The 22,719-nt window shown below is 47.1% G+C and overlaps 1 protein-coding gene across 2 annotated transcripts; it reads right to left on the reverse strand.

Moving 5' to 3' along the window:
• Positions 1 to 6,928: 6,928 nt before the first annotated feature.
• On the reverse strand, positions 6,929 to 21,899 carry ATPAF1 (ATP synthase mitochondrial F1 complex assembly factor 1). Of its 2 annotated transcripts, none has more exons than XM_032945999.2 (9): positions 21,642 to 21,899; positions 19,847 to 19,952; positions 17,538 to 17,579; positions 15,215 to 15,277; positions 14,537 to 14,587; positions 10,307 to 10,354; positions 9,561 to 9,656; positions 8,193 to 8,300; positions 6,929 to 7,195 (listed from the first exon to the last, which is right to left on the reverse strand). In XM_032945999.2, exons 1-9 carry the CDS (start codon positions 21,869 to 21,871, stop codon positions 6,989 to 6,991), a joined length of 951 nt encoding a protein of 316 aa, XP_032801890.2. In that variant the 5' UTR covers positions 21,872 to 21,899; the 3' UTR covers positions 6,929 to 6,988. The 2 variants fall into 2 exon arrangements, with proteins under 2 accessions (XP_032801890.2, XP_032801900.2); XM_032946009.2 differs by having other exon boundaries at positions 21,609 to 21,738.
• Between the last annotated feature and the right edge of the window lie 820 nt (positions 21,900 to 22,719).

Below are 22,719 nucleotides of genomic sequence, written 5' to 3' on the forward strand. Positions count from 1 at the left end.
CGATCTAACCCCCCACCCAAAAAAAATAAACACAATATCGTGGATTCTGATTCTAACGTGGGTAGGGGGCTCACAATTAAAACTCCGACCCGAATCGTGATCCGCGACTCGCACATCCCCGCGGCAACCCGCGCCCCCTTGCGGTAACAACGCGTAGTTGTTACTTTGCGTATCTTTCTCGCGGCTGACAACCACATTAAATTGCATATATTGTGTGCTGTGTGTTGAACTTCTTTCGCGCCGCACGTAGCCGACTGCGAAGATTAAACAAGTGGACAATACGCCTCTATCATAAATCTGTCCCACCCCTCCCTATATGTTCAAATTAAACTTATATTTGTACACAGTCCATCAGCTCCGCGGCCTTCCGTGGGTGCATAATTTCAACAGCATTGCTTCGGACACAAATTTGAACCGGGTCCTCTGCCATTCGGTGTCTCATCAGCAGAGCCGTGCTCATGATTATGTTGTGTCATCTTGGTTCGCGGCGAACTCTGAACCGTATCCCGCAGGGAGGAGGAGGAGGAGTGAGGGGTCTTTGATTGTAAACATTTGTCAGTTCACCAGCAACCGTGTCATGCGAGCCAAACATGTTCACCTGTATTTAGATGGTGGGTTGCGTCTTCTCCAAGCAAAGTCACGCAGAGTTTGCGACTAAATGTATGGCCGGACTAGCCCCGAGTGCGTTGTGTACGCGTACCTGAAGGTGAATATTTATGTGCACAACGTGTACGTGTGGATGCCACGGTGGCGGGATGTTAACTCCCTCGCCTGGTATACAGAAGGTCGTGGGTTCGATCCTGACCCTGACGCCTGTTGTGTATATTTGGAGTTTGCGGTCTCTCTCGCTCTCTCTTTCTCTGTGGTCGTCTGGATATTTTCTCCGGGACCTCCGGGATTTTTCCCTCCACATTTAGAATGAACATCACGCGGTTAGAGTCTTTGGCTGCTATACATTTCCACGTGGTGGTGATGACGATGAGCCACTTCGCTGAGCTATCATTTGTGATGGCCCAGGTCGCTTCTGAAAAAGAGCTATATGGCTAAGTGGTTCCTTACCTGGTGAAATAGTAAAACGTGGTTTATAGTATTCTTAGCTCTTTCGGTAAAGTCACGTTGAAGGGAAACAATAAAATAATAATATATATAACAATACAAATTCTCACGACGTTTCGACCATAACACAAACGGTCATCATCAGGTGTGAAAACCAAACGGCAAGAAACATTTGAAAGAAGTGTCGCTTTGTATTTATTTATTTTTTAACGGTGTATTTATTTATATAAAAAACGTCATTAACATAACCACTGAGCTGTATTATCTCAAGTGATTGGCGTCCTTTAAACTACATTTTAAAAATAGTTTAGTATAGCGGTAATGCAACGCGCTGCGCAACCCGGGGAGCCGAATGATTTGACCCCAGGTCACTCGTTGCAAATGCGACTCGCCTGGTCTCTGGAGTTACTCCCCTGGTCATGAACTCAAACAAATCATCTTGACCGTTAGGTTTCGATTCCCACTCACGGCCGACATCAGTGGCGAATACCTTCACCAATATCTGTTCGACTCGGCCTTATATGAGTACCCGGTGTGATGTGTAAACTATCAGCAACCGGGGAGACAAAGGCGGCCGGGCGTGGTGTTCGTCCACACCACTGCCTCTTGCGCGCCGTGTCCTCTCCTTCATAGTTGCTCGCTAACTGCACTTGCCCCTGCACTCTGTTAAAGGCTATACGGGGGATCTTTGTCTTTACCTGTGCTTTATGTATCTGTATTATGCTGTAGTCTGCTTGTATGTACCCCGTACATGTCTGTATCTCACTATGGGTATGTATATAGTCGTGTGTATTATATCTATTGTAATAAGGCGTATGTGTGTGTGTCTGGATATTTATTTAAAACTAATTATTTGGTGATGCTGCTGCTGCTGCGTTGGCAGTCGCGCACAAGCGCAGCTAACACAACCCGACACATCTGTCAATAACACCGCATGTGTGTGGCCTGATGTGCTATGAATAAGGGACATTGTCCGAAACGTCATCTGTAAAAAAATCCTTTTAAGGCTACACACGGGGTTATTGACGAATGTGTTCAAATCAGCCCGTGTGCAGGAACTAGATGGATCGTTACATCACAGGACGCCCCGGGGGGAGCCGTCCATCCAGCAGTAGATATTCCGGGGCTGATGATGAATATCTGTTAATACACCATGCCGACAAAATAAATGTATGTGCATGTCTATGTACATGCAATATGTACGTGTGTGTTTGTCTTTGTGTGCATCGATGTCGTGTTTATTACACACCTGGTGCGGTGTGTAGTAAACATCGTCACTGGGGAGACAAAGGCGGCCGGGCGTGGTTGCTGGCCACCCACCCACTCGTGTCCCGTGCCGGCCTTCATAGGTGCTCCGCTAACAGCACTTGCCCCAACAGTCTGTTAAGGCTATCAGGTTGTTTTTGTATTGATCGCGTGTGTGTATTGTGTGTACACGTGTGTGTGTGTTGTGTATGTACACGTGTGTGTGTACACGTGTGTGTATTGTGTGTGTACACGTGTGTGTGTTGTGTGTGTATTGTCTGTGTGTACACGTGTGTGTATTGTGTGTACACGTGTGTGTATTGTGTGTGTACACGTGTGTGTGTGTATTGTGTATGTGTTGTTCGCGTGTGTATACACGTGTGTGTATTGTGTGTGTGTACACGTGTGTGTGTTGTGTGTGTGTTGTTCGCGTGTGTATAGACGTGTGTGTATTGTGTGTGTGTACACGTGTGTGTATTGTGTGTGTGTGTACACGTGTGTGTGTATTGTGTGTGTATACACGTGTGTGTATTGTGTGTGTGTGTATTGTTGGCGTGTGGCGCTGTGTGTATACACGTGTGTGTATTGTTGGTGCTGTGTGTGTACACGTGTGTGTGTTGTCACTGAGTTGTTGGCCTTCATAGGTGCTCGCTAACAGCACTTGCCCCTACAGTCTGTTAAGGCTATACGGGGGATCTTTTTTGTGTGTGTTGTTGGTGCTGTGTGTGTGTGTACACGTGCGTGTCTGTAAACACACGATCCGTCTTGTGCCGTTTCCCAGTGATCGTGTTCATTATTGCCATTGTTATTGTATATTTATTTATGAGTATTTTTGATGTGGTTTTGTTATATCTACAGCGTTCAGCCTCATTAAACTTTTATATTCAATTTATGTGGCGCGGGCAAGCGGGCGGGCGTGTGGCTTGCGCGTGCGTGCGTGCGCGTCCACGCGAGTTGTACCACTGCGTGGGGAGCGGTGGCGCCACGGTTAGCGCTACGCTGCGCTACGAACCCGGCGACCCATATTCCGAGTCCCGCTTCACGGCCAACAACTCAGTGACGATTATACGGCCCTGGACCTCCCCTAGGTCGACTCAGCCTCAAATGAGTACCTGCTGCGGTGTGTAATCGTCGCCACGAGGGAGACAAAGGCGGCCGGGCGTGGTGCCGTTCTTCATGGCAGCACTTGCCCCAACAGTTTGTTAAGGCTATAGCAATGGTTCTTTGTTGCACGTGGGGGTGGTGGGGGAGCGGTGGCGCCGTGGTTAGCGATGCAGACACTGATGAAGAGTTATCCCAACCCATTCTGAGCATCCCAGGTCGTCGACTTTATAGATTTTGTATTATTATCAAATTATACAACTTGGTGCGGTGTGTAAACATTAGCACTGGGGAGACAAAGGCGGCCGGGTGTGGTGGTTTCGCTGGCCAGAAACCTCAGCGTGTGCCGTGCCCATCTTCATAGGTGCTCGCCAACGGCACTTGCCCCAAGTCTTTTAAAAGGCGATGCGGGGGATGTTTGTATTTGTGTAATAAGGGTATTTCCCTTCGTCAATGCACTGATGTAGATAATGGCGATACGAGTTAAGATGCTCGGCCAAGGGACGAGTGAGTTTATGGGTGTACACGGTGTGGATGTGTGTATATAAGCACTGTACAGTGTTTGTGTACAAGTAACGCTGACATCACTTGCCCCAAAAGTATGTGAATCCTATACGGGGGACCTTTGTCTTTGTAAACGTGTGTAATGTGGCTGTATTTATGGTTGTGTATATACCATGTGTGTGTGTGTGTACAATGTGCTGTGTGAGCATGTGAATGTTTGTATACGGCCGCGAGCTTACCTGCACGTGAATGAGCATGTATACGCGGGGTGCTGATATATACGAGAGGTGTAACAAGGAGTCAAGAGACATCGCCTGTTCACCTTGGCATGTGACCAGGGATGCCTTGTGGCTCCTACACTATTTTAACATATTTTTGTTTTACTACCTAGCTCTAGAAACCTTTCAAACAGAATCTCCACGTGATATCGATACCTGGGTCTGTACTGCGGTTGCCTGCCAATAAGCCCTCACCCATTAATGGTGAATGGCAATTGCTGTTGTTTAGCGTTGTTTTTTTTTTTAAACATGTGTAGTGACATAGACTGGGTCACTACGGCACGTAGCGCTGGTTCCTGACAGAGACGGAATGAGGGCGTAACGGCCGACCTGCCGGCAGAGCAGGGTGTGGGCAGCCCTTCTGCCAGCAGAGCATTGCAATGCCACGGAGTGGGTCACTCGGGTGCGTGGCGCTGGCTGCTGGCAGAAGGGGGCATATGAATCGATTGGCGGTAGCCCGGGTCACCGCAAAATATTGGTGGGCCGGGCATAGATTAAGGTTTTTTTCTGGGAGCTTCGCTGATACTACCACCCTGTCCTGCCGGAGGGCGACGCTGGGAGCGATGATGACGACGATGTCGATCCCGCCAGCACGACCATGACCGCCGGCCGTACCAAGAGAGTGCCTGGTGCCCCATTGCCTCCAAGTGGTCTCGCTCCCAAAGACAAGGGGGTGGCCGCCCCCGTAAGAAGCAGAACGTGCTGGAGAATGACCAGACCAGCATCCTGATGTACTTTCAAAACAAGCAATAAACAGCTATTGCCACGCACACATCCCCAGCAGCCCCCCTTTTTTATGGGTGTTTTGCGTGTTTTTTTTTATTTCCAAATTTGGCGTGCATATCGGGCTCAGTGACATCTCCCGTCTTCATAGGCCTTCTGGTTTCAGAGTTATGGAGGTTTTGGCACCCCCGGGTCACGATGGTGACCCGGGTCACCGCCAATCGATTCATATGAGCACGTGATAGGCCGGGGTAAAGGATGTGGGGCATAGGTGACCGAGGGGACACGTGAGGGAAAGCCCAGAACCTTCTGGTGGGTTCCAGAAAGGGGCGGAGCCAGACAGAGGACACGTGGAAGGTGGCCCGGAAACTTCTGGTAGGTTCCAGAAGGGGGCGTGGCCGAGGGTTGAGCCAGGTCACGCCAGGGGGCATAAAAGGGAAGTCCCGAGGCTGGATAAGGGCTGTCGGTGGAATGGAACCCAACGTGGTACGTCTTTGTCTCCGGCGTCGTGGGTCAGACAGCGTGCCGGCGGCTCTGACCCGTTTATAGTTATCCCGTGTGTGAACAGTGTTAAGAGTGTAGAATAAACGTGTTGCCTCCTACTATTAGTGTCTCCGAAGTGACTCACTTCACATGTATAATTTATGCTACTTTTCTGGTTAAATGACATTCCCAATGGCCACTTAACATAACAATTCCCAGACGCCTTCACTTGTATTGCCCTTACATACAAATGATCAAAATACTGAGGCACCAATTACCCTGAGCTCCAACCCAGCTTCTCCAATGACCATTATGAACCTCAAGAGAGGGGGACAACCAGACACGGGGCTCCATCCCAGGATTGTCTGCATTGCTAAAATGGCCATGATGAACTGAGAGTGAACACCCAAATCGAGGGCGCCAAGATTACGAGATGTTAACTACATCGCCTGGTATACAGGTCGTGGGTTCGATCCCGACGCCTGTATATTGGTCGTGTGGCTTTATCTGCGGGTCCTCCGGGGTTTTACCTCCACATTTAGAATCACCATGCGTTTAGACTATTTGGCTGGTGGACATTTCCACGTGATAAGCCACCTTGTTGGCATATCATTTGTGACCAGGTCACTTCTGAAAAAGAGCTATAGCTCAGTGGGCCTTACCTGGTAAAATAAAAAAAAAATGTATAGTTTGTTTGACCTTGGGACCATCCGTGGTGCTGGCAAAGTGTCTGACATAGCCTCTGTGCTCTTCCTTGTTAAGCAATATTTGTAGTCATAAGGGACACGATTAAAGCATTATATCAACTCTTTTTATATATTATATCAACTTATATCAACTCTATTTATTGTTTCACCTACATGACTTTACCAAAAGAACCAGAGAGTATCAATTATTTCTTTGCTGAACACAAACGCAGCTTTATTTAAATATTGTCTTGGTTCCAGATTGAACAACGTAACTTCATACATTCAAACGCATGTGTAGAAACTGTTCACGTACAAACTCCCACACGCAGATCACAGAGTTTGGGTGCATAACCTGCAAGCGTTACCATACCAGATATTCACTGAGGGCTAAGCCAACATACAGGGCTGCCTAGTCCAGGTGCAGATATCGCTTGCCACCAATGGCCTCCACGGCAGGGAATCAAACCCCATTACTGGGTTCATAGCCCAGTGTGCGAGCCATTGTAATAAACAAAATACGCCCCTTGTAGCCGTACAGGCGGTTGGGGCAAGTGCTGTTAGCGTGCACCGATTATGGCCGGGACAGAGTACGAGGAGATGGTGTGGTCAACACCATGGCAAACCGCCTTTGCCTCCCCAGTGCTGATGTTTACATGTGGCACCAGGTACTCATTTAAGGTTTAGTCAACCTCGGGGAGGTCCAGGATTGGTTCAGATATTATTCACAGATGATGGTTATGAGGGAATCGAACTCGGGTCACGGGGTTCGTAGCGCAATACGCTAACCGCTACACCACTTCTCCTCACACATGCACTCACAGACACAACCCCGCCCACATACACACGTTATTAACATACACAAACCATCCTCTTCTTTAATATTATTGGCTGAAAGCACTTTGCTGGCTCTCACTCGTGACTGGCCGGCACCGCACCACCCATCTGCCCACCGATACCCAGGATGCCTTGCTGCCTGAGTGCAGCTAGGAGGGTCATGTGATCGAAGTCAGAGGGGTTGTGATTTAGGCGACGCACGAGGCTGAACTTTGACTCTGGGCCCGGGTCGGCATAGAATATCTGCACTTGTGATGCCAGACACTTTGCCTCCAGAGTGGACTGTGGAGAGATGTCACACAAAGACGCACGCGTTTAATCATATATACATAAGCAATCGGGGAACATCACAATGGATAGTGGACTGAAAGTTGGGGGCAAAGAAAATAAGCAACTGGAGAATAAGCTACCTTTCACAACAAAAGGTATGATGCAGAAAATAGAGATGAAACAGAGATGAAAATGCCAGACAAATGATAGACAGAATTCACAAACTCTGCAAAAATGGTTTGGGAAAAAGAGTGAAACTAGATGGAAGAACAAAATCCATATACAAGGAAAACCCTAACAGCAAGCAGCAAGGGCATGAAAGCAGCAAAACAGGAAGATGATTTTTTGGCAAATGACAAATGGCCACCCTTAGGGAGACAAACGCAATGGTAAATCACAATATATAATTTTTACATTGAAAGATGTTATGCAAATCTATACAGCATAGAAATGCACATAGCCCAGGAATCCGACCGACTCAGTTAAAGACATCAACTCTGCCCTTCGCAGAATGAAAAGAGGGAAAGCTCCTGGACCAGATACGGTAATCGTGGATATCAAAAAAGCATGCAAGGAAAGTTGTTGGAATACATTTGGCAGTCCTTTTACTAAATGCTTACACAGAAGTGAATTGCAATCATGGAATGATGCATAATTATTATATTAAAAATGGGTAATACATATGACTTGAGGAATTACAGAGCAGGCCTGTCACTGGATTGGAGTGATGATTGAGACCGGGCCTCAGGATAGGAGTCTCTATTGAGTCTGGGTTTCGGGAAACCGAATCTCAGGATTGCAGCCTCTATTGAGTCTCGGTTTTAGGTGACCGGGTGACAGGATCGAAGTTTCTATTGTGTCTGGGTTTTAGGAGACAAGATCCCAGAAACGAAGTCTTTATTGAGTCTCGGTTTTAGGACACCAGTTCCCAGAATCGAAGTGTCGATTGAGTCTGTGTTTCAGGAGACTGGGTCCCTGAATCAGGATCTCGAATCCAAGCTGGTCTCACCAGTGTATCTCCCAAGGTCTCCGACACCATGAGAACGAGTCCCTTGCTCTCCCGGAGCTCTGTGTAGTGGTGGATCACGAGCTGACTCTCAGCCAAGTCCCCTCGGGTCTACACACACGGACACGCCACCGACAGCGGTTCGCGTGTCTGTCGTGCGAGCACACGGACGTGTCGCCCCAAACCTCCACTGGATCCAGCGTCACAGCCTTCAATGACGTACCCAGAAAATGGAGATACCAACAAGATGTGTGTGTATGTATATGAACCTTATGGCGGTACCACGCATAATCTCCGTGATGCAGTCATTTTTAGTCTGTTGATGGTCGGCGATACGGCAATCGACTCATCTCGACGAGCTGTATACGATGCACTATTAAAAGTTTTTTTTTTATTATGCCACATTAAGATTCAGCACCCTTCAAAACATCCACCTGCTAAGTTTCCTAGGCCCAGGTTCAAGAAGAAAAGTTAACAATTTCTCCCCAAATTGTGGGAGTCCTAATCAAAACATTTAGAATAAAAAAAATTGTACTTATGAGCATAGAGTCCACTATATTTGTACCAAATATCATCTTTCTAGCACCTCTAGAACATCTTCCGAATGCATGTCAGTCACTCTCTTAGTAACTTACTCACACGTGGCTAAACATATTGGATGTACAGTAGAAATGCAGTATGTAGGAACACGCCTTACAAAGATTTCCTTTTTTCCAAGTTAAGACTGAGTTTGAAGACTTTTTGAAGAGGGTCCTACACATTGGGATTCTTGGCCAATTCAGTTTTCAGTTTCATTAATTAGGTATAACCCTGTGAGCCATGCGACTCTTGACTCGAGTGCAACAGCAACAAACAAAAACATTAAACATCTTAAAGTGCTTAACATGTAGGAGAAAAACCATGTATCATATAAGGAGGAGATTCCACTCAAACGCACCACAAAGATGGATTGAGAAATCCATACGCTGTACTGCCATATGCCTGTCACTACACAGCCCGTCATGTTTTGGAGTTTCATTAATGTACATGCTATGCTAAACCTTACCTCTCAAGTTCTGAATTGCAGTTATCAAGGTGATGGAGGTGGTGGTGATAGTGGTAATGATGTTCATGATGATACTTATGGTGGCAATAATGGTGATGATAATGATGGCGGTGGGTATGATGATGATGATGATAAATGTCGTGGTGATGATTGTGGAAGTGATTATTGTGATAATAATTGTGAAGGTGATGATGATTGTGGGTTATGGTGGTGATGATGATAGTGGTGGTGATGATGATTGTCGTGGTGATGATTGTGGTGGTGATGACTGTGGTGGTGGTGATGATGGTGATGATGATGGTGATGATGACGCTGTGCCTCGTCACCTGGAAGTTAATGAGGGAGGTGAAGTGGATAGAGCTGCTCGCCCACTGCCCCATGAACATTTCGTGTCCATGTTCACGGGGGACAGCGTAGACAAACTACACGCGGGGACACACAAGGGGACACAAAAGTGGACGGTGAGAAGACGTGGAGCGAGATATAGGAAGGCACAGGGACAAACGGGGACACTGAGGAAGACAAGCATGTGCACATCGGGAGATATGGGGAGATACAAATGAAGGAGGCGAAGAAAAACGCACAGTGAGAAAGGACGTAGTAACTGTATGACCATACGGAGATACATTAGACGCAGAGACACAAGAGGAGACATGGAGGGAAACCGAGAACAATTAAAGTGAGACATTGAAAAACGTAGGGAGACAAGAATAAACAGTGTCAGGGATATACAAAGACATAGAGGGAGATGCAGACCAACACATTAACACAGAGATACAGAGAAACACACAATTACAAAGACACAAGTAACAGACACTTGTGCACAGAAAGCGATATGAACAAAGACACACACAAACACAGAGACACACATGCACACAAATAGAGAGATACACAGGGACACAGATGCAGAAAAAACACACAACAGACATACAACAACACGGAGACATAATATGAAACATGGAGACAAAAACAAAGACACACAGATACACATAAAGACACAAGACACATGGAGGCAGACATAACAATGCAAAGACAGACAGCCATGTGGACAGACACGGAGACACAAACTCACCGTGGGACACTCCTTCCCGCGTGAGGACATGAGGTCGTATGTGTCCCCCTGGAGACAAGACACACAGATACACAGCTGTTTGTCTCTACAAGGACACTTGCTGCCCTTTTCTGCACACAGTGACAACGATGCCCCGTACAGGTATAGCCCACTGGGGCAATTGCTGTTAGCGCGCACATATTCCACTGTCACATATGTACACAGACATTCAAATACACACAAACGTACACTCACAAATAGACGTATTTATTGTACACACGAATGCTCATACACACATACAAAGACATACAAAATAAAGACAAAGATCCCCCGTATAGCTTTACCAGACTGTCGAGGAAAGTGCTGTTAGCGAGCACCTATAAAGGCGAGCACGACACACAAGGGGGTGGGTGGCCGACACCACGCCGGGCCACCTTTGTATCCCCCGTGGTGATGTTTACACACTCCACCAGATACTCATTTGAGGCCGAGTCGACCTAGGGGAGGCCCAGGAACGGTTAACATATTTGCCACCGTTATTGGTCGGGAGCAGGAATCGAACTCGGGTCACTGGGTTCGTAGCGGAGCACATTAACCACAACACTACTGCTCCCCTATACAACAACAACCGCCACTCGCCACTAAGTGGCGGTGACGTCACCACGACGCTTGTGCCAGGCTATGTGCATCTTGAGGCCACGTGAGGTGTCGAACGCCTGCTGGCAGGAGGTCACGCGACAGACCCAGGTGCCACGGGTCGACTGACTGAGATGACCGAGATGACTGGCTGATGCACCACCTGTGACCCCTACTGTGCCAACTTGCTGTGCTTTAGCCACCCGGCGCTCCACTCGTTGTTGTGAGCGTCACTCCTCCGCCCTCCGTTGTTGTTGGAGGGCGACTGCTTCCAACTGCCCAGTAGCGTCCTTCACGAGCCTCCTCCACAGAGGCCGATCTTGACACCGCTGGTACCAGTCATCGGCAAGTCCACTCAGCTCCACACCCTCTTGTACCATATCACTCCATCTCTTCTCTAGCCTGTGCCGCGCCCGTTTAGCCCCCTCGATCTGGCCGAACAAAAGCTGTTTGGGCATAGGGTGATTGGGCATGCGGGCTACATGGCCCAGCCAATGCAGCCTTGCCTGCCGGAGGAGCTCACCGATGGGACTTTGTCCAGATCTTTCGAGGATTTGTGAGCTCCTCACACAATCCAGCCTGGTTAAACCCAGGATCGATCGAAGGCAGGCCAGCCTAAATGTTTCTAACTGGAGGAGATGTTCCATTAGGGGGGTCCACATTTCGCAAGCGTAGAGAAGGGAGGGAATGACTGTGGCCGAGAAGACCCGAAGCTTCGTGCGGAGCGACAGACCAGACCTGGTAGCATCCACACAGCGTTACGCAACCGATGAAAAGATAATGCCGCTCAACTGATTCGGAGTGAGACCTCTGCTGTTAAACCGGAGCTGGTCATGAGCACGCTGCCCAGGTATGGGAAACTCTCCACTCTCTCCACAACTGCCCCATCACCGATTGGGAGTTGTGGGGGTGGAGTGCCCGATGGTAAAAAATACCCAGGCAGGTGCTTCGTTTTGGTGGGGCTGATGGTAAGGCCCCACCTCTTAGTGGCACACTCCAGTTTCAGCAACAGTGCCTCCAACTCCTCCTCTGAGTGAGCCACAATTACCAGGTCGTCGGCATACATGACGTGGTTGACCAATAGGGAGCCATCCCTTGACCGCACCCGGGCATCGATCAGCCTCCCATTGTATCTGCACCAGTTGGAAACTCCTCTGGGACAGCTACTGAAGGCTGTGGGAGCCAGAGGACATCCCTGTCACACTCCAAGGTGAACAGGGAATGGCTCCAACTCCCGGCCACGTAGTTTTACCCGGGGCCGTGCACCATCATGAAGATCCTTAATGATCGTGAGCAGAGGGTCAGGGACTCCGAAAGCATGAAGAACAACCCAGAGCCCAGGCCTACTGATGGTATCATAGGCCTTGACCAAGTCAATAAAGCAGAGATGTAGGTTTTATTGGAATTCCCTACAACTCTGCTGTAGCAGACGGACAGAAAATATGGCATCTGTGAAGGACCGTCCTTTCCTGAAACTGCATTGGGGCTCCGCAAGCCTCTCCTCAGCGTGCCTGGCAAGGCGATGTTGAATAATCCTTGCCAGGAGCATTCCCTGCACACTGAGGAGTGAGATGCCCCTGTAGTTGTTACAGTCTGTGCGGTCCCCCTTCTTAAAGATGGGGACCACCAGGGCATCCTTGCAATCCTGCGGAACCCGTCGAGTGATCCAGACTATTGTTATGATGTCATGTAGGGCAGTCTGTGCACAAACGCCACCCTCCCTCAGCATTTCACTTGGGAGATCATCTCTGCCCAATGCCTTTCCTGGTCTCAAGACTCTGGATCGCCTTCAGTACTTCCTCAATGGATGGCACCTCAGCTAGCCACTCACAGGGGGTGACTTCCTCCTCCAATATTTGTGGCACCGCAGCCTCAGCAGGATCAACCCCTCTCTGTTCCACGATGTTTTCCAGGCTGAGGAGTTTCCCCTCCACCTGGACCTCACAGAAATGCTCAGCAAATCTGCAAACCTGTTCCTGGGGGTCAGAGATTGGATCACCGTTCTTTCCCCTAATGATGGTAATAGGTGTAGTGCTGCAGGTTACTTTTTTGATGGAGTTAAATAGCGATTTATGATCGCGGGCAATTGAGGCAGATTCCATCTCCTCAGCAACCCGCGACCACCACCCATCCTTGTAGCGCCTCACGGCTCTCCAAACCTCCGAGCGAAGGCTGCAGTAAGCCTCCTCATTCTCTGACGTGGGATGCTGTAGCCGATGAGAGTGGGCCTGTTGCTTTTTTTCAGCCAGCCAGAACACCTCCTCTGTCAGCCAGGGTCTCTAGGGAGGTCAAAGTAGCCATTGCAGCTGCATGACCACCAGTCCTAAACCTCGCCCATTTTCCCTCGACATCTGGAGGAGTGGGGGACAATGCCAACCCCAGCCTCAAGCGATGATGAAATTCTCGCTTGCAACTTTCATCAGCTAGTTGAGACCATGGCACTTACAGATGACAAGTCGATGGTCAGTGGGCAGATCAGCTCCACGGTATGTCCTGGTGTCAAGGGCATGGGCCCGCATCCACTGTTCCGTCACTATGTAGTCCAGCAGATGTTCTTGCTTGGACCCGGCATGCATCCATGATGTTGTGTGGATGCGCCGATGCCGAAACAGCGTGTTGGTAATTACAAGCCCATGGGCTACACAAAAAATCTAGCAGCCTCCTACCATTGTTATTCAGCTGATCTGGCCCATGCCTTCCAATAACTCCAGACCAGGTGCCAGTATCATGACCAACTCAGGCATTGAAGTCGCCCAATCCTGAGGGGCCACTTTAGCTAGCACCTGTGACAGGTCAGATAAGGCATCTGACTCATAACCTTGCCTGCATCCCTCCACAGATGTTCGTCTTCAGTGGGGTATAAGTAACCACAACCACCACTCCTCGCCTCTGGTTGATGGGAAGGCGAGCCACCAAGTAGCCTGGGGCTTAGCACTTCCCACACCTCACTGCCACGCTCTCATGCCCCCTTCATTCTTTTGTTCAGAAGAAGAGCCACTTCTTGTTATTTGGCAGTCTCCTTCCTCGAGTAGAGGACTGTCCACCCCCCATGGTGGCAGGAGCCAGAGCCGGTCCACCGGACCTCCTGAATACCACAGAGATCCAGGTGGTACCGCTCCATCTCCCAACAGAGGAGTGGCAGCCTCTCCTCCGCAGTGAGCGTTCGAACATTCCACGTGGCCACCAGCAGTGGTTCTTTTTGTTGTTTCTGGAGGAGCCCCGAGAGTAAGGATTCACTCTCCTGGCTCCGCCAAATGGGGTTTGGCCAGTAGACATCATAGACGTTTGTTCCCCCGGGGCCTCCGGCACAAGCTTAATTACATATTTTAGACATGGTTTTGTGGTAATTAATTGAAGGTGGAGGGGTTACCACATAAAGAAAAAGATCCCCCATATAGCCTTAACAGACTGTAGGGGCAGGTGCTGTTAACGAGCACCTATAAAGGCCGGCACGGCACACGAGGGGGTGGGTGGCCAACACCACGCCCGGCTGCCTTTGTCTCCCTATTGGCGATGTTTACACATCGCACGAGGTACTCATATATATATATACACAGTCACACACACGGTCACTTGCATACTCTTGCATACTCACACTGACGTGAGTTGACTCACCGGGATCACAGCGGAGATGACATTTTTGTTGCTGAAGTAGAGAGTCCAGATCTGCACGCAAAGACAAAGATCCCCCATGCGGCCGACATCGACTGTTGGGGCAATTTTTATTGGTGGGCGCTGAGCAAGTCCGGTATGGCACTCGAGGGGGTGGAGTGTCCAGCACCTAAACCCAGTGCCAATGTTTATGTAACAATTCTGCAATAATACAATTATAACATAGGACCAAGAACCTGGTTGGAAGAACATTTAATTTAAGTGCCATTCAGGCTTTCACGGTTTCTATTCGGACATACACAGCAGGTTGTAGCGTTGTGTGAAAGAGCTCAAGTTCATTGCCGAGTACAATTCACCTGCAATGATCCTGCAATTCTGTAACCATGGACGCAAGCGCGTAAATGTTTACCACTCGCCCTGGGACCACGGGCGGCAGGTGGGGACCCAGGCTTACACATCCACTCGGGTTGTCCGACCACACTTCACTGTGCCAGTCATTGCGGGTTGGTGAAGGAAGCACAATCGTGTGTGTGTGTAATATAGGTGTGCGCAAAAGTGTGCATGTATATATATGTTAGGAGTAGAGGCATGGCTGTATTAGTGGTAGGTGTAGAGGTGGGGCTGTGTTAGTGGTTGAGGTAAAGGTGGACTTGTGGTAGGGGTTGAGGGCTATGCTCTTACCTCCTCAATTTCATGAGGCGTTTTATCTTGAATGAGTTCGATTTTTATGATGGAGTCCAGACCCTGATTCAGCAAAGACATACACAAATGTACACATGTAAATAAACATCCACATACATACATAAATACACAGGCGCATATACAAACCTGCTATATACGGATATATACACATGGCTTTAGACCTCCGAATGAAGGTTAGAGTAGGCCTCCTCATTTTTGGGCATGGGGCATTGTAGATGGTAAGAATGGCCCCGCCTCTTTATTTCAGCTGGTTGGAACACCTTATCCACTAGCCAATGTCAGACCCAGACTGGGTTACCCAGTGCAACCATAGGCACTGCATGAAGTTTATTACCGTCAGCTACAGTCCAGAGCCTCGCTCAATTTCCTTGGGCGTTGGGAGAAGGGTGGAATCCGCCGACAAAAGCTACAAGCGGGTCACTGAATTTTTGGTTGCAGCCTCTACCAGCTTACTGCTAACAGGTTGATGCAGGTTTTAATAGGGTCCACACACACAGTGAAAGAAAAAATGCATTTTACAAATGACACAATTCAATGATCAAGTGACAGATCGGCTCCAAGATAGGTTACGGTATCAAAGACATGGGCTCGCATTCACCATTCCACCACTAAACAATGCAGCACATGTTGCTGCTTGAACCTGGTATGCACGCATGATATTGCGTGGAAGCGCCAGTGATGGAAGCGCGTGTAGGTGATAACAAACCCACGGACTCTTCAGACATCCAGCTGCCTCCTTACATTGCTATTGAGCTGATCTGGCCCATGCCTTCCAATCGCTTCCACGCAAGTACCAGCGTCAGGACCCGCTCGGCCATTACTGTCACCTGATAAAAATATCTCTCTCCCGAGGGACCACTTTAACCACCGTCTGGGAAAGGAGGTCACAGAAGGCATCTGACTCATCAGCTTTGCCTGTGTCCCTCTACAGATGTTCATTTTCAATGAGGGCAGAGATCACCACCACCATACCTCACCTACCGTTGATGGGGAGGCTAACTCACAACAGCATGGCACCCAAAGCTTCACTTCATTCTTTTATTCAGAATAAGATTCACTCCACGTCGTTCAATGTTATCCTGACCTAAACAGGTGACTGCGCACCCCCTCACAAGGGCGAGATGTTAACTAACTCCGATTGTATACAGGTTGTGGGTTCGATCGCGACCCTGATGCCTTTATATTTGGAGTTTGCATATTCTCCCGGTGGTCATGTGGATTTTTCTCCGGGCCGTCCGGTTTTTCCCTCCACATTTAGAAACATGCATTTAGAGTACGTTACTGCTATAAATTTCCACGTGATAAGCTACTTGGTTGAGCTATTATTTGTGGCCAGGTCGCTTCTGAAAAAGAGCTACATAGCTCAGTGGCCCTTACCAGGTAAAATAAAAATAGATAGCAGATAGTTAAGAGGTTCTGGCGGTACCGGTCAAGCTTCTGAGGAATGGCATTCTCTCCTCGCCAGTAAGGTTTGGAAAGGTTCTTACATGGTCGGCTCTAGCAAGTGGCTGTTATATTCTGGAAAACCGTTTGATCCGTCTCATAGTCTTGCTCATACCGTTGCATTTACTTACTCTGTCTCATCCGTACTGCCAGTCTTGTTTTTGCTGTCAGTCTTGTTTGACCATCTTATTTGTACCTTTTTTTGCCTTATGCATAACTACTCATTTGTACCGTTTTGTTTATACTGTCATTCTGTCTCATTTGTACTGTCTTATTTGTTCTGTTTAACCTGTACTGCAAGTCTTGTGTGGACTGTATCATTCGTTCCATTAGCTTAAAATAATTATTTGAATCTGATTTGCATGGATAATACATACTAAGACATACTACCATTCATTTTACAAATTCATATTACTTAGTAGATCGTAACATGCCTACAGGTTATCCTTTTTCTACCAACCTCTTCCCTCTCTTCCTCACTCCCTCTGTCTATGTATGTTGAACTTCTTTCGCACCATACGTAGCCAACCATGATAATGGGAGGTGCAGTCTAATAGCTAATCTTTATCTACAACTCTGTTCAGAGCTAAATGTGGGAACAGATTAGAGAGGATGACCACCAGAGATGGAGCAATGAAAACGGCTCATGTGCAGGAGATGGATTATTGCATTGTGAGACTGCCCAGGATTTCATCTAGCAGTGGATATAACAGCTGATAACGATAAAATCCCTCACACACACTCCTTAGCGATATGTTATATTTGCACACACACTCACATTCACACTCTACAATCGCTCTCACAAACTCGGTCTCAAATCTCTATCACACACGCACACACTCTCTCTCCTGTCTCTCACCTTTCCGCTGTGCGCTTTGCTCTCTCCGCTCAATTCATTCGACTGAGAAATGACAGCGCAGGGGGGTGAGCATGGGGTTAATGAACGCAGTAAAGCACACTTACACACACTTACACAAAGATCCCCCGTTTAGCCATGCAGACTGTCGGGGCAGATGCTGCAAGCGAACACCTATTCAAATAAAAATGGCATGCGACGGGACGTTATGGAAATTGCCTCGCTTGGCCGCCTTTGTCTCCCCATTGCTGGTGGATACACATCGCACCAGGTACGCATTTAAAGCGGAGTCACATCGATTAGGCCGAGTCTACCTAAAACGCCAATGATCATTAGCTGTGGCCAGGAGTCCAACTCGGGTTGTTTGGTTTGCAATGCAGTGCACTAACCACTAAACCACCACTCCACCCAATTGACATGGTTATATGTGCACTCGTATAATATTCGCACATAATACATACGGTATAATAAGAGTATATACACACTGAAAGATACACGTACAGATAATGCATGTGCAGCCACTCTTCTGAGGAGACTCAAATAACTCCAAAATGATACAAAAATACAGCTGTAAAATGTTGGTTCAGAAGGCTGATGAATGTGAATGTTATTTTATTTCTGAATGGCGAGATAAGCTACTTTTTTGCTTATGTATTAATTTAAAGAAGCACAGCTGGCTTTGTCTCCCCATTGCTGTTGTTTACAAAGCCTGGCAGGTACTCATTTTAAGGCTCAATTGACCTAGGGCAGGCCCAGGACCAGTTATGATAATCACCATTGGTTGGAACTATGGCCAGAAATCGAAGTCAGGTTTCTGGGTTCGTAGTGTATGCCCTAACCACTGGGCAACCCCTCCCCATCATGCCTCATACATACACAATACACACACACACTGTTCTGAAGATTAAGAGTGAGATGGCGCCTCCTATTGAACGGAAATGGATACAGAGAGACAACAACACAAAATAGTACAGCAATAATAACATATCGAACTGACGAAGAGATAAACACAAATACCTACAGATTGATACAGAGACAAAGGCAAACGCAGGGATATGGAGAATGTAAAAAATATAAGGAGACACACAGATACTGTATATTAATAGAAAGACAGTGACCCAACTACAGATACTTATCTGAGAGATAGACACACGAAAAGGCACAGACCTGCTATATTGCGTATGTTAACTATTGGGGCATGCACATACGTATGTCACTGATAGCAATGAAACCACAGTTGATGAATAACAGATGACGATTTGACATTTGAGTCGTTGTTTACACAAATACTTATGCAATTTGTACTTTATACTGTACATTATATCTGTTTTTATTGAAGTGACTTGTTTACTTTTCCTATACTTTGCACTACTATCATGTTTTTGTATTGTTTGTAACTTTCTGACCCACCCCTACCAGAAATCTGTGAAAAAGAACTTGATAGCTCATCAGATTATTCCAGCATACATACAAGTTTCAGATTCATGTTTGAGTTATACTTGCAGTAGTTTTACAATGTTATCTGGAATATCATGTGACAGGGGTTTGAGACATGTACACATGCAGACCCGCGGATAGACAAAGACATAAGTACACACTAATAAATAAATATGGACATACAATAAAATATATATGCACGAAGACAAAGATCCTCCGAATAGCCTACACAGACTGTTGGTGCAAGTTCTATTAGCGAGCACATATGAAGGCCAACACAGCACATGAAGATGTGGGTGGCCAGAACCACACACGGCTGCCTTTGTCTCCCTAGTGCAGATATTTACACACTGCAGCAATTACTCATTTCAGGCCGAGTCCACTCATGAGAGGCCCAGAACCAGTTTGGATATTCGTCACAAATGTTGGCTGTGAGCAGACATCGAACCTGGGTCGCCAGTTTAATTGCGTAGTGCGCTAACCACTACACTATTGCTCCCCAAATATATACAAGACAAAGATCCCCCGAATAGTCTGAACAGACTGTTGGGGCAATTGCTGTTAGCGAGCAATCAATGAAGACCGGCAACGGCACACGAGGGGGTGGGTGGCCAGCACCACGCCCGGCCCCTTTTGTCTTCCTAGTGGCGATGTTTACACACCGCACCAGCTACTTATTTAAGGCTGAGTCGACCTACGGGAGGCCTAGGACCAGTTCAGATAATCGTCACTGGTATTGACCGTGAGCGGGATTAACTCGGGGCGCTGCGTTCGGAGTGCTCACCGCTACACTACCACTCCCCACAACACACACATTATATGCACACGAACATTAAGAGATACACGTGGACGCACATGCACTTTTCGACACACACCTTCTCTCCCCTCTGTGTTGTCCCCTCTTGTTTTGGCTCCTCTTGTTTGGCCTCCCGCATCTGCTCCAGCCTCTGTAGTCGAGCATTGAAATCATCCGGGCGATTTCTAAAAACCACACGCCACCGATTTAGGGGATTCATAATGGCTGGGGTCACAGACACCGAGCCAACACCGATGGCTGAGTACCTTAGTTTGATTGAGCCCTGGGTCTGGGTTTCTGTCACTCTATTAAGAGGTTCATAATGGCCATAATAGATAAGCAGGAGGATATTGCTTATGTCATCCTTGAAAAATTAACCACTTCTTTTAGCAACATGAACAAAGGGAAATCTCCCTGACTAGAATAAACAAATGCGTGGGACAGGCTGTTAGATACTCCTGGACATCTGTGAAAAAAAGATGGATAGCTCATCGCATTCCTCGAGTATAAACAAATATTCTGATTCTGATAAAATTTGTAGATCGATTTACACAGAAATTGTCAGTTGGAGAATTTTGCCTGCAACATTCTTCTATTCAGAGGAAGACAAAAACTGCTTTTAAAAATTACAAACCCATTGGCCTCTTATCACATGTAAATAATTACATTGTTCACTAAGATCACAGAGACCCAAATATCGGACATCACCGGAAGGAACGAAAGGCAATTGAGGAGATTGGTGATGTAATGGCAGCTACAAGAGAGAACACACCAGAGGAAACACTATCTAGGAGACAGAGCACCTCCGATTTGCATGGTTGGCTAAGTACGGTGGGAAAGAAGTTCAACATGCATACAGAGCGATGAGAGTAGCTCAGGTAAAGGTCACAAGGTGGGCAGGCCTTCAACAGTGGAAATATTATACCACTGTGTAACAAAAAAATGTGTTCCTGGGTAGTGTTATTTCCTAATTGCTTATGCCTCAAAAGTACAGAAAATGGCTATTATTACCCACAAACTTTGCTTTTGTGACCAGGACAGTGATATATTGAAATGTACGGTACCTATTTTCAATGAGAAAACGTTGTGTGCATTTGTGTCATTCCTTCGCATAAAGTCCTGGTCACAAAAGCAAAGTTTATGGGGAATAATAGTAACATTTTCTATACTCTTTAGGCATGAGCAATTAAAAAATAACACTACCCAGTGGCAAAAATCGTGTTACATAGTGTTATGGATGAAGAATCGTTAATAATTTAAGTATTATCAGTATTAAATTTTGATTTAAAGCTTTCGTGACTGCAGTAATTCATATTCTTAGCTCTTTCGTAAAGTCACGTTATTGTTATATATTTTATTATTTTATTGTTTTCCCTTCAACGTGACTTTACCGAAAGAGCTAAGAATATTAATATTATCAGTATTATTGCGTTAATTGTCAATGAGATTATGACTGCAATTATGTCCGAGGTTGTGATTAGTATTGACGTTATTGAGATTATTTTTATTGATTAAATGACTAAAATTATGGATATAATTGGCATTATAAGGTATACGAATGAGTTAACGATGGGGTATAAAGACATGTCATTGTTGACAAGATAATTAGTGTAACATTATAATTGGAAATACCGCATGACGTACCCCCCAACTTTTGCTTTAAAATACAAGGGGAGAAAGCGTCTTGTCCTGAGAATCCAGTAATGGTCCTAACATACACACACATATATGTTATTTTAGGGTAATGCTATTGAGGAATTATGAGGGTTTATTTTCTCCTTTCACATTAAAGAGTAAACTAAAGTGAGGCCTGGCCATTTGGTGAAAGCCTCCCGCTTCACCTGAGCAGCCCAGCCGGCTGCATCGCTCCTCACCTCCGCAGCGCCTCAATCCTGGCGGCGTACTTCCCGTAGAAGGGGTTCCCCTCTATCGACGAAGCGGACTCATGGGGCTGGTTGTTGTTGTTGTTGCCGTTCGTGGGTGGTGGGAGGAAGAAGCTGCGCACGGCCCCGCACGGGACTCCCAGGGCGAGGGGCGACGGCGGCGGCCGAAGCCTCACGCGGCACAGGCGACCGGGCGCCCAGCACAGAGACGAGGCCGCCATGAATCGAGGAATCGATTTTCCCGGAAGCTTTCCGATCATCTAATCGATACGGCTGCAAACAATGTATTCGTGGAAATTATTGTCAATGCTGAGAGGCAACGTTCATCGCGGCGATTAGATGCTAGGTTTTCGGTCAGATGCAGCCCATTTTATCGATCGCAGATTAATGAGCGTGATTCTATAGCGTAGTTGTCGTGTCTTAATCGAATCACCAAAGGACGACAGAGGTTTAGGAATCGATTCACAAGTTCAAGTTCAGCACGAGGTTAAAACGAATCGGAGACCACAACGTAAATCGAAATTTCGATTAATCCCGGCTTTAATCGGCGTGCACAAGCGATGTTTACAATGAATCGATTCTGCGTGCAATGACCACGTTGTTGGTTTAGCACTGGGAATTGCTTTTTGAAAACGTGATTTCAGATGAGCAATTGAGGCTCGAGCGCCTACCGTATTAAAAAGCGTGATTAGAAGTGGCCGTTTGGCTCAGGTCAGAGCGCTGAGGCGGCACCGCTGGGTTCCTGGGTTTGAGCTCACAAACCATTTCAGAAGTGTCCAGAAAGTCTTTAAGGCCAATGGTAATGAAATACAGGAAATATGAGAAAACAGGCAAAGAACACTTTAACAATCTGGATTTGAAGCTGTTTCAGCAGTTTCCCTGCTGCGATTGTCTCACATGATGACGGTCGCTTGTGTTGCGATCGAAACGTCGTGATCTATTACTTTTTTCTGCCTACGTGACTTTACCGAAATAACCAAAGAGTATGGAACACTGTAACAATTACGATACTGGCAGTCCCCGACTTATGGACGGGCTCCATTCCTGAGACCTGTTAGTAAGTAGACTC

This window comes from Petromyzon marinus, chromosome 1 (assembly GCF_048934315.1).
Source record: "Petromyzon marinus isolate PM22_M1 ecotype Great Lakes invasive population chromosome 1, UKy_Petmar_22M1.pri1.0, whole genome shotgun sequence".
Lineage (NCBI taxonomy): Eukaryota > Metazoa > Chordata > Hyperoartia > Petromyzontiformes > Petromyzontidae > Petromyzon > Petromyzon marinus.

Coding starts and splice junctions, on each gene's coding strand:
- ATPAF1 (XM_032945999.2), bottom strand. CDS start 21,871: ATGGCGGCCTCGTCTCTGTGCTGGGCGCCCGGTCGCCTGTGCCGCGTG. Junction 19,953..21,641: donor AGGATTGAGGCGCTGCGGAG/GTGAGGAGCGAT, acceptor TGTGGTTTTTAG/AAATCGCCCGGATGATTTCA. Junction 8,301..9,560: donor CCTCCCTCATTAACTTCCAG/GTGACGAGGCAC, acceptor CCGTGTGTGTAG/ACCCGAGGGGACTTGGCTGA.